The sequence below is a fragment of the Alligator mississippiensis genome, chromosome 8 (genome assembly GCF_030867095.1).
Source record: "Alligator mississippiensis isolate rAllMis1 chromosome 8, rAllMis1, whole genome shotgun sequence".
Lineage (NCBI taxonomy): Eukaryota > Metazoa > Chordata > Crocodylia > Alligatoridae > Alligator > Alligator mississippiensis.
Genome location: NC_081831.1, coordinates 67,545,350 through 67,557,669, shown reverse-complemented (window position 1 = coordinate 67,557,669; position 12,320 = coordinate 67,545,350). Strand labels below are relative to the sequence as shown.

At 40.0% G+C, this 12,320-nt stretch overlaps 2 protein-coding genes across 9 annotated transcripts in view; one reads left to right on the top strand and one right to left on the bottom strand.

Moving 5' to 3' along the window:
* Positions 1-10,041, top strand: part of LOC109283246 (uncharacterized) — a 110,803-nt gene extending 100,762 nt beyond the window's left edge. Inside the window, exon 6 of one of the 2 annotated variants that reach the window (XM_059732814.1) lies at positions 9,957-10,041. The gene's annotated coding sequence lies outside the window, so the exon portion shown is untranslated. The remainder of the gene's footprint in view (positions 1-9,956) is intronic. The other variant, XM_059732815.1, reaches the window with a different exon arrangement.
* CHRDL1 (chordin like 1) overlaps positions 2,955-12,320 on the bottom strand; it is a 57,632-nt gene continuing 48,266 nt past the window's right edge. For all 7 annotated transcript variants that reach the window (XM_019487810.2, XM_014607202.3, XM_019487816.2 and 4 more), the window contains 4 exons: positions 9,853-10,047; positions 8,223-8,390; positions 6,809-6,898; positions 2,955-5,931 (listed from right to left, as the gene is read on the bottom strand). In XM_019487810.2, coding sequence (XP_019343355.1) covers positions 5,801-5,931; positions 6,809-6,898; positions 8,223-8,390; positions 9,853-10,047 — 584 coding nt within the window. In that variant the 3' untranslated portion in view covers positions 2,955-5,800. The remainder of the gene's footprint in view (positions 5,932-6,808; positions 6,899-8,222; positions 8,391-9,852; positions 10,048-12,320) is intronic.

Sequence of the window (12,320 nt, the reverse complement as noted above, 5' to 3'; positions counted from 1 at the left end):
ATACAGAATGATATGTTATTTCACCCAAGGTCCTGCTACAGGGGTGCTCAACCCCATGCCCATCAGCCAACCCAGACCCTGGCACTTTGTCACCTGCATGCTAGATTTGATTTGCAAGGCAGCATGGGGCCCAATCCCAATGTGTGGGGCTGGGTAGAGGTGGCATGAGGGTCTGGAGCCTAATCCCCACATATGGGTCATAGTGGAGGAGGTACAGGGTCCTGGAGCCCCGATCCTAATGCATGGAACCTGGCAGAGGCAGTGTGGTGTCCCAGGCCCCTGATCCCAGTATATGGGGCCAGGCAGAGGCAGCACAGTCCAGATCTAGGTGTGTGGACCTGATCCTGTGGCATGGGGTCTTATCTGACCCATGGACCAGCCCTGCACACCTCATTTGACTTGTGGGGTTAAAAGACTGAGCACTACTGCCTTACTTGAAGGTGCTCACATAAGTTGAGGATGGGGTTGGAATAAAAACAGCTGTGGAAGAGAATGTTGGCGCATGCTAAGAATGTGTCCTAGTAGTAAGGGGGAAATATTTAGCCTTGTAACAGAGGCTTAATAAATGGAGGAGAAGGATTTACTTGAACATAAGATGAATATATAGATTACAATGAAAGAAGAGAAAATAATTTAAAGAAAAATTTCCAATGAACTTAAACTTTAGGTTTGAAATGCATCCCAGCTGTACAGCTTCTTGTCTCAAACACATTTACCTTTCCAAGATTTAATGGTCTTAGTTTTATGTCATTTATGTTGATTGCAGGTTTTTTTCTGATTTTATCCAAAGTTATCCTGTACTAGTATTTTTCATGTAGCACAGACTCGTTATCTCAGTGTTTTCTGGGTGATCTTGCGGTTTAGTTGTTCACATTATGTAATATGTCCTGTATTGATTTCATAAGCTTCAGGGCCTAGTAAGTTGTTTTAGTTGGATGCCTCAGAGCTTTGTTTACATGAATTACTAGTACCTTGCTGGCTGAATTGCTGCACTTGCCAAAGGGCAAGCAAAGAAAAGCTTACTCCTGCTCCAAAGTATGGTTCAAGACCCTTGTATCATAGTGAGGCTGTGCTGCCTAACTTCTGTGGCCCAGCATGAATTAGAGCCCTGTTTCTATAAGTTAGATCTACTGTACAGTTTATTTTACTGGCATTGCATTAAAAAGCAAGTTTCTTAAAGATAGATTATGCTAAACAAACCTGAGAGCTTTTTTTTTGAGAAAACAGATGAAATCTACTGAAGCACAATCAGTGACTTGCCTTCCCAAGTTCATATGGAAAACACTAGCAAGGTTCAAAAATAAGATCTCCGGAGTCCCAATTAATGCAAAAGGCCACCTTTCTTCTTCTCTGTTTTTCATATTGTTTCTTGTATATAAATTACTAACATGTATGTGTAACAGGGTGCTCCAGCCCCTTAAGAGGGGCCAGCCCTGCTGAGTAGCTGCAGCTGCCAGGAGGCTGCTGATCAAGGAGTAGCTCACTGGGAGCTTAAAAATCCCAGAGAAAAAATCAGTAGGGAAGCCAACTATGAGGGAACAGTTGTGAGTCTGGGGCAGGTGGTGGGCTGAACTGCTGGCTACATGGAGGGAGCAGACTGCTGTGCAAAGGCCGGAGCCACAGGGGAACACTTCCCCCCCCCCCCCCCCCCCCCCCCCACTATCAGGGACAGGACAAAAAGGTTTTGTTTGCTTGTTTTGCTGATTTAAAGACTCGGCTTTATCAGTATGGACTGGCTGGGGAGCACCTCATGGAGCAGGAACCTACCTGGAGAAGCCCACAGACAAGGCAACCTGCTTACAGTATGTAAAAGATGAACTTTCAGTAATAATGGTGATAAGAGAACTCTATTAGTGTTAGTGCAGCATTTGGGCCCAACTCTTGGGCTGCTTCACTTGGGTGAGCTACATAAGAATGGGTAGCCCAACACTGGGTCATTTAGGGCACTGACAGATGTGTAGCTCCCCACTATAACTCATGATGTTTCACAGAAAGCACCATGAGTTAGTGACCCCCCTGACCCAACAGACATTTGCTGTTGGGTGAGGGTTGGGAAATTGAGCTCCACTTTGGAGCTGACCCAGCAAAGCAAGGCTGCCTATCTGCAGCCTCTCCTGCCTAGTCCCACCCCTTCGCCCTCAGCTCTGGTGCTGTCTGCAGGATGGGAGGGAGAGAAGGGAGGAGAGGGAGAGGCTGGGGTTTTTCCAGCCTGCACTGGAGGGGTCAGGTGGATTGGAGCACCCCCCCTCTGGGGTGCTTTGGAGCGTCTTCATCTGAGGGTTAATTTGAGGATTAATTTATGCGATTGGGCACTTTTAAAGTGCTCTGTAGCTGTGCACTCATCAGGGCATGGCTGGCTGGAGAACACTTTTGGGGGCCAATCACACAACAAAACGTCACTTCTGCCAGTGCCCTTAAAGTGATGTAGAGATAAATGAAATACAGGCATCTTCTCTCTGCTAAGCTCCAAGCTCTTAATGAATAGTTGGTGCTGTGGCTGGGCAAAGGGCTTTGTCTCTACATACTCATTTCCCTGTCTATCTCAAGGTATGCAGCTTGTCATATTTATTTCTGTTATAAATGGTTTTGTTACCTCATTTTATACCAACAAAATATTCAAAATCTGTACTCTTCTGCATGGGGTTTTGCCTGCTAGTGCCAATAAATTGAGGTCGTAAGTGCATGCCTATGTCCCATTGAAGTCAACTGAGTTGGTGTACCTCAAATCCTTAAGTCCTCCAAATAAGGGTCTAAAAGACCTTCACTTAATTTCCTTGGCTAATCCCAGAATTTAGTCACACAATTAGTTCACTGTTTTCATTGGACCACTCCCTCAAGCTAGGTTTGCTGACTTGGCTGGTTCCTGTTGAAGGCAGTGATGGGCTTAAAGGAGTAACTGTCACATACTTGCAAACAGGTGGATTGAAGCCACACATTTTAGATCTGCCACTTCATTGAGAGAAGTTCTTTTTATTAACAACTTTAGAGTTTATTAATTTATAAAATCAGATCAAAATGATAGAGCAAGTACAGAAATAAGTACCATATTGGGCTTATGTCCTGTGAAGAGAATGAAAACCATGACACTGTGGACTTTGTCTTATGTGAGAGGAAACTGTAAAAATGTAAAAACTTCATTTACTAAATGGTACTTGTTTTTTTTTTTCTTAAAAAGTGTTTATCATACAAATAAATACACAATCTGAACCCCACCTGTTCTGTCACAAATACAAAAGGCAGTTTGTCTCCTTCTGCACAAATAATACAAACGGTGTACACTTTCCACATAACAGTCTTTGTTCATTAGCTACTGCTACAAACGCACTGTACCAAGTGGTGAGCCGAACATAGCCCAGCTTGTGTCTGTGGCTCTTTAGGATGTCTTTTGCTATATCTTCATCCAAGGAATGTTCATGTTAATACATGCGCTATTGGAGCATTTATAATAAACTTTTACATTTTTACAGCACATTTCAACCCAACAGACCCTAAAGTGCTTTACAAACTGCTTTTCCCACAACTACATTGCGACCGTCTCTGAAGTGGAACATACAGCTGTTTAATATGACACAGCAACATTACACAAACAATTTAGGACTAGGGGCAATCACCCCACCCATTTTAAACACAAAAGAGAATTTAAGGAAGGAAAATATTATTACCCAATTTGGCCAGCACAAGGAATGATCCCTTTTATGAAAAATGCCTTAGGATCTTTTTTGGCCAGATATAGCCAGGGCTTTGCACGTGCTTAGTAGTGTCAGTGCCTTATCCTGATCCCATAAGATTTTACTGACATCAAAGAGAGTGTTTTGTTCTTGCAAATCAAAGCTGGATGTCAGAGATGCCCCATTCTGGCACATTGTTTTGTGATAGGGATGAGAGTGCTCTTAAAAATCTGCTCTCTCCCCTGGCACAGGGCCAGGAATGCTATGAAGAACTTGTATATAAAACATTGGGTATATATCCTTCCCCAAATCCTTATGTCTTCACTTAGTCCCCCTGTTTCTCCTCTTCACTTTGCCATCTGCGCCCCTCACTTGCCTATTTGCTCCTTATTGCTAATGCCTTCCCTGCACTCCTGGCTACTGCAAGAAGCACTGGTACGACTGGAAGAGCATAAAAGCTGACTGCCTCTTAGGACTGTAGCAGCTGCCACAGGGAGGTGTAAGGAGTTCACGACTAGGACCAGAGCTCCTTCAAAAACTGTAATAGTATTTCTGGAGCCAGAACTGGGTCAGTGGCTTTCAGCACTGAATATCATGCACCTTAATACATTTTATTAACATGCACATAATCAAAGGGAGACCTAGCATGCCATCACTGGAAAATCATGGTGGAGCAGATGGCATGGCAGGATTTTTTTAAGGTACAATGAGCACCAAAAATTGTGGCTGCTACAATGAACTTTAATCCCAGGAGAGCCAGAAGCTTGATCTGAAGCCACTTCCTTAAGGCTTTGTTTTTAATGTGTGTCTGAACAGCAATGCTCCTGTCTAATTCTGGAATAAAAAGTAGAAGATAATGCAGCCACAGTCAATTGGTCCTTGGAAGTGAATTCAAGATGGGAGCCACAAATTGGTGTAATGGGATTTCATATGGCTCCTTAGAGGGCATGTTTTCAAAGCCATGGCTTTATATTTTAATACAGAACTTTTCTTCGAAACCAGAAATGACCTTTATCAAGGACATTATGCAGATACTATAATTAACTTTCCCCTGTGAACTACAGATCAACTGAATATCTTGGATTTCTTTTTGTATGAAAATAATGGTCATGACGGAGGTGCCGTAACATAATGGCTTGATATAAGTGCTCATTATTTTGCCATTGGAGAGATTTGCCCTTGACGTTACGTTTGCTGAGATTGGAGCAGCCACAGTTAGAACAATGCAGAACACTGTTATTGTGGCAATTATTGGTAATAAATTATGTTATATCCAAGACATCTAATAAGTCATTAATCACTGTAACTTTAACCTTCTAGGGATTTTCAATAATGATCCAAGTGCTTTGTGTTCTCCTGCCATGTTAGTTTGTAGAAGCAGTTTATCATCTGAGGCTATGTGTTAACAGGGCCTGTGAGAATGCAACATTGGGGCTGCAACAGAGAGCTGATATTTCACTTTTCACTTGGAGAAGTGGGTGGCGGAAACCAAGTGAAAACCACTTAGAAGTGAACATTTTCTTAAATTTCTACAAAAATACAGTAATTCCCACTAACACCTGCTGTTCCACTTAGGTACTCAGTTCCTTCAACTGCGAGACATCATCCAAATGGCAGTAGACTGGTTAGAAGCTCGTTAGTTTAAATCTGTTTTTATGTCTCAAAAACAAGTATTGTATCACTTCTATTTCCCCCCTGCTAGAAAAATATGAGTCATTTCAACACCAGAAGTAGTATAAACTCAGCACAGGAAATAATGCTCTCCATAACTCCTCCACATTTATTATATGTCCTTCATTTCATTAGCTTGAACAACTTGCCAAATAAAAAAAGTTCTGTTTTCTTTTTTAACTTGTAAAGAAATGCAACTCTAAGAAACTAAAGTCTCCCTTTCCCCTTCCCCTGCCAATAATACAGAGCCTTCTAGTCTTTTTTGAGGAGATATTTAAATGGTTGACACAGACCACTACACATAAAGCAGCAAATTTGCTGTGCATGATGTGAATAATTACTGCATTATAGTTTTGGTTTTTAGGGCAACTGTTGACTTAAGCAAAATAAGCCTGCAGTCCAGCTGCAGATCCAAGTTTTCATAAGTTTTCTTGTGTTTCCCTCTCCAGTGCTTGTCTTCCTTAACAGTGACCCTTTTCAGACTTTTCAAGGTACAAAACCTTTACCAAATCCTCCAGCTCAGTCCTGCACACTCTGATTTCACACATTTGGCTGATCTGAGCTTCTCCCTCGCTAAATATTTTCCACTGGCCTGAAAACAAAAACACAAAGCAGAGAGATACTGACTTAGAAAGGGCATGGGCAACTTTGAGTCATTTACAAGCACTATCCAAACAAATTCAAAATGTTTGAAGGGAGAGTTTCCAACCCTCCCATGGAAAATATCTGAAATATCTTACAATCATTTTAGTATATCCCTGAAAGATAATTACATTAGAAAAACATTAAGGGCCAGATTCTGATCTCCCTACTCTGCTCCTTGCTGTATAGGTAGTCCTACTTGATTTCAGCCACTTACGAAATAAAGTATTGTGCCATATGCCAGAAGGGTATTAGAAACTGAGCCTAAGCAAAGCAAAGTAGAAGAGACAAGTTTAACAAGGTTAAGGTCTCACACAACTTTCACTCTGCCTACCTCTGTATTTGCAAATCATGTTTGTTGGGTACTAGCATATGTAGATTTTCTTTTATACAACTAGAAGTCTGCTTGTCACTGATGTTGCTCCAGGTTTCAAATCATGAGATGAAGAGCATTATATATTTCCCTGTGGGCTTTCTCAGAATGACAAGATGCTAACAGAAAACTGACAAAATCACTCTAATTTTTTTCACATTGCTGCATTCTGATTATTTTAATTTATATTCACAAATTATTGATTCCAGATGTTGGAAGAAAAGTAGCAAATTTATTTGAGTTTGTGGAGTAAAGTTAATAGCGTTAGAGTGATGCTATAGCCATGATGGTAATCCAGGAATTAAGTGAGAAGCAAGGATTTTTGGGGGATGATATATTTTTTTGCTGGACCAGTTGGAATAAAGTTAGACAAGCTTTTGAATAAAGTGGAACACTTTTCAAGGTTAATATTATATTGAAAACTGAAATCTCAAGTCACAAAAATGTTACTCACTTGGAGTTGTCCTGGTTATTTGCTTGAAGTAAGGAAGATCTTCAAATTCTCTCTTGGATATTTTCTCAATGTAAAAGTGACGCAGAATCCCTGTGCACAGCAAATGATAAGAGCATGTAACTGAAGACACATATACTGCTCTGGCCAGTCTTGCTGTTCTGATTATATCTAGAACTACCAGCATGTTGAACCACATTGTAGAATAACCCTTACCAATAACTTGTATGTTCAGCATATTTTAATTGATTTCATTTGCTGCTTCAGTATTTTAATGTTGTGGTTTTGAAGTGGTGGAGAATGTTACAGAGATAGGAGACTCAGTTTCCTCACTGGCCCATACGACTCAAGCCATCTCCATTACAGTTGAAGACAGGATCAGAGCACAAGCCAAAAACTGGTGTCTTGAGAAAAAGCAGTGACAATCTGACTTGGATCATTATTTTATCTAACTGCAGCCAGCCAACAGAAGATGTACCAGAAGGGTTTGTGTCCAACTGGGTGCATATGCCAGCAACACTCAGTATCATGTATCTTGTGCACACCTTTCTGATGGTTGACTGCATAGATTTAAGTATAGCTTTGCCTTTAAAATGATCTCAAGAATGTATGAACTGTACCTTTTCTCTTTTTTAAGAAGTAGAGAATAAAACTATTTTGAATTTAAAAGGGGGTCTCAGAGCTACCTGTAAATTCTGAGTAAATGAGTCTATCAAAGCTCATTCCAAATTTTCAAAATTTGGATACTTCAGTATTTCGGCACCTATCTCTAGTTTAATTAAACTGAACTAAATTGAACACTGCCCTCACCTGGGCAAAATTAGAGCTATTCAAAAAGGTATTATAGACTCTGCAGTACACTACTAGTAAGTAATAATTAAGAGATTTTGACAGAAGTGGGGCAGATTTATGCTTCTGTAATAGGAAAATAAAAGCTCTAGCCCTGCTGTCACAGTAAAGGACCAAGCAGCCTAAAGCCATGTTTTTCAACCCAGGGATCACAACCCAGATGAATTACAAGAATATATGAAAGGGTTGCAAACACTTTAAAAATGGATTCTCCTTTAAAGAAAAACATGGGAAACTGTGGCTTTTTCCTTGCTCGCTAGCAGAGTTCCAGCCTGCAAGGGGCTGCTTGGGTTCCCCCCCACCCCACACACCTTCCCTTTGCGCTACACACGGGGGGGGGCTGGGGCCTGGGGGTGAGGGCAGTGGGTTGGGTGTGAGGGGCACTGCGTCGGGGCTGACCATTGATGTTTACAAATGAGTCCTGGTACAAAAAAGGTTGAGAACCACTGGCCTAGAATAAAGGATAAGGCTTGCTGTAAAGTCCTAAGCAGCCAATATTTGTAAACCTTTACTGGGGCTTTAAATAATGAAGAAAGCACTAGTTAAAGAAATAATTTGCTCTGCACACCTTTCCGAATTGTCCAAACATGTATTTCTACTTGAGGTGGATTTTCAGTCTCCGCTGCAATTTTTCTGATGGTTTCTCCTTCCTCCATAAAGACAGATTCATAGACAGGAAGTGTCTCTTCACCGCAAAAATCATCTTTGCTGTCAAAGCTCTGACTTGGCATTTCTTCTGTAGAAGAGACAAATGAAGCTTTAACAATGCCTTTCAGAACTTACTAGGCACACACTGCCAAGCAAGTGTTTTAAATGTATGAATTCCCCTAAAATGATCATTCAAGTCCTGCTCCAGCTAATGCCCCTGGTATTCAGTAAGATACTGTTCTGCCTAATGTTCAGACCTGTAAGAAGCAAGGCATTTTGATTTTTATTTAGTGTGTTTCACTTTAACACATGCAAGTCACAGACTTTAGGACTTTAGGAAAGCATCCTGTGCTTTCACAGGCATGGGGAAATCTCAGACATTAGAGATTTGATCTATAACTTAGATTTAAAAAGCAGGTTTCTGCTTCTATTAAATTTTCTACTCAGGGCTCTTAGTCAGATTTTGCTGAGTGCCCTCATCTGCCATTTGGCTTCACTGAGAGCTATGATTGCTGTTCAGCATTTCAACAAATCAGGCTCTCACTGCTCCCCAAACCCTTGTGAAGTAGAAATATAAAGACACAATGGCACAGGGCCATTTATTGCCCCTTCACAGGTCACAAATTAGTGGCACAGCTAGGATCTGAATCCCTGTCTCCTGTGTGCTAGTGCCATCAAACCATGGTGCCTCCCAATAAAAAGTGCTAGCAGATGAAAATGTAGTGTGTTTTCTGTGAGCAACTTGGGCAGGTGGCTGTGAAATGTGTTTGTTCAGAGCATTTCTGCTGGAGCATCTCAAATCAAATGCAAAAACCAACTGGGCACCCAACAACCATTGGTACCATTGGCATATTTTAAACATTTCTTCTTATATTCAACACAATCAATCATTTGACAAAACATTACACTTGACTAACAGCTTTTTTCCTAGCTCTATTTACCCATTTACATGAATTTCCTGTAAAAAATGAATCACCTGATTAGCATTGTGGAAAAAAATCTATAAAGCCATTTTCTGTTAGCATTTATTTTAAGAATCTAGTTTACATTATTGACACAAGTACATTTTTATCCAAGACTTCTGAATTCTAATGGTATATGCTTTGAATGCAGAACATATATTATCTTAGTATAAATATCCCAGTGCTAGAAAATAAATTGAATATATTGTGACGATTATAAATGGGCTGAGCTGGGAGAATGAGAATTTTCTTGAATCATTTCCAGGAAGAAAGTGAATCTCAGGGTGTGGGACAGATTTTGTTCTGAACAGATGTCAAAAAGTCATGTTAATGTTAGAGAAGAAAGGAATGGAGGGGGCAGAATATGCAGGACTAATTCTGCAATTCTTCTATCTGTTGAATTACAAGTGGGGAGGGCTCAGAAGACTGAATGCTCCATCTCTTCTGTTTTGCACAGATTGCCCTCAAGACAAAACAGAGCAACAGAGACAAAAGTTGTTTTTTTCGTATTGTGCTGACCAAAGACCTAGGTCAAACCCTTTAGCATCCAAAGCAAAAAGGCAGTCTGCAATCAACTCTTTGTTTTACCTGGACAGACTTTACAGCATTTTCCTTCTATTTTCTGAGGGTATTTGCAGGGGTATTGTTCTGGACAGTGAATTTTCTTACATTCTTGTTTGGTGATGTTGCAGGTACACAACACACACTCAACGATTCCAAACGCCCGGAGATGAGGATGCCAAGATTCACCGTGTGAGTATGTTTTCCCATTTGAAACACAGACTACAACAGAACAGGAGAGGAAGGTAATGACATCTTTTAAAGTTACTTTGTATGGTAAAGATTTCCTACGGTTCCAGGAAGGCCATTATTGAATTGTAACCTCTGGTTTAGTGCATGAGGCAACAATTTCATTTATGTGCAGTCTCCAATACTCCTAAATTATGTACCCCTACTTAAGGTATATTTTCCACTACTGTTTTCCAGCCCAATCTCTCCCCTCTTGATATTAATGGGAGTTTTAATTTCAAAGCCCTATCTCTGATTTCGTTGGGATATTGTGGGTGTGCGTGGGTGCAAAGTTTGACTGGCTCTCCTCTAGTTCATGCATGTTTGCTCTGAGCCCGCTGTCCCTACCAGCTGGCTTATGATCCTCACTCAGCACTATGTACCCACACATTTCTTCAGACTGAACTTGCTTTTGCTCCAGACCCAAGCCAGGAGGAGACCAGTCCTGGGCCACAATTAATTTATTCTCACAACACCCCTGGGAAGCAGGGCATTACAGCAGGCCAATGAACAGTGGAAAAATCCATATCTGGTGAAAGCAGACTCAGTTCTCACTGAAATGGAGTTATGTCAGTTTATACAGAGCCTGGATTTGCCTTATAAACATTGCTTCTTTTTAACATTTCATATATATAACGCAGAATGCAAACTAAACCAAAAAGGTGAAAGAAAGGACAGTCTGATTTGAAAAAGCAATTAAAATGAAGCTTGGATATGTTGTAAATATTTCTAATTCTTCTAATATGCCATCATTTTTATTAATGCTTTTATTTGTTAAATATGTTCCTCTTTTGCCTGTAACTTTCAAAAGCAATTTAATTTTTATCTGTAATCTGAAATTTACATCTAACTGGTAACAGATGTGACCAACTGGCTTATGTTTTACTAAGTTACCAAGATTTATGGTGGGTGTTCTTTGTAATGGATTGTCTTTCATGGAGGTTATACTATCATTTGGTTTAATAATTTATTACTTTTTTACTATTTCTTCAGAGCTGTTTTTGTTATAGAGGTGGAAATAATTTGTTTCAGACAAATGAAGTGTTCTCCTTACCCTAAGAACATAATGAGGAAAAAAAGAAGCAGTAAAAATTAGATAAAATTGGTTAAACACTCAAATATTTTGTTGTAAAGATACTTCTCGCATGTTTTAAAAATGTATTATTACTATGCCTTTCATATAGCTTTTTTTCAACCAGATTTCTTCAAATGCTATGCAAACATAATTGTCTCCTATTTTCTCCATATTTGTAGACAGGAATAATTATCGTTTAGGTGTTAGGTATCTATAGTTGTGTCTATACGAGACGCTAACTGTTCAGTAGCCTTATTCTACTGTGCAGTAGTGTGCAGGGCAAAACCGTACTAATACATTGCTGCACAGTAGTATTAGGCTACTGCACAGTTAGCATCACTAAAAAGCTTTGTGCAGGTGCTACTGCACAGTAGCACCAGTTACGTGCACAGATTTAGTACTTGGTTATACAAGTACAGTACTAAACTTAATGCATAGTAACTACAGCGCATTAATGAACCTGAAGATGTGCCCAGTTATCCCTGTTTTGCAGATGGGTAAATTGAGGCAAGGAAAGGTTAAATAACTAGTCCTAGATAACAGAAGATATCTATAACCAAAACAGAAATGTTACCCAGAAGTTCCAGGTCCCAAATCTCTACTGTAACCACTCTGTATATATGGAAATGTCATTTTCTGTGTCCCTGTATTGGTACAAGATTTGCATGTCAGTATAACTGTTGTTTGTCCATTTTTACCTTTTTAAAACATCTCAGGGTTTATGTGCTTTAATTAATAAAACACACATGCTAATTGCACTGAACAAAAGAAAAGACGTGGTCAGCACTGATTTCCATCACAGAGCAATCTCATTCTCTGAGAAGTGAACTCCTAAAGTTGTCACTGGTACTATACTATGTACAGAAATATGCCATTCATTTGTAGGCTTTTTATTTGCTGAAACAAATCAGTTAGAAATTGCTTTGATGATGTCTTCATGTGTGCACTGGATGTCAGAGATATTGCACAGAGTGGAGATTCCTGCTCCTAGATTCAGCATAAAACACTGGCATGATCTGAATGTTTTTTCATGGTTGTTCAGGTGGATAATAGAGATCCTATGGCCAACATTCCTTCTGTTAGTTAATACCTTAAAAGATTAGTTGGCCCTAATACAAAGGCTTTTAACTCTTTGTGGGTCATTTTTGAGTGCACATGGACTGACTTTTGTGTATAGTTGCTCTTCTACAGC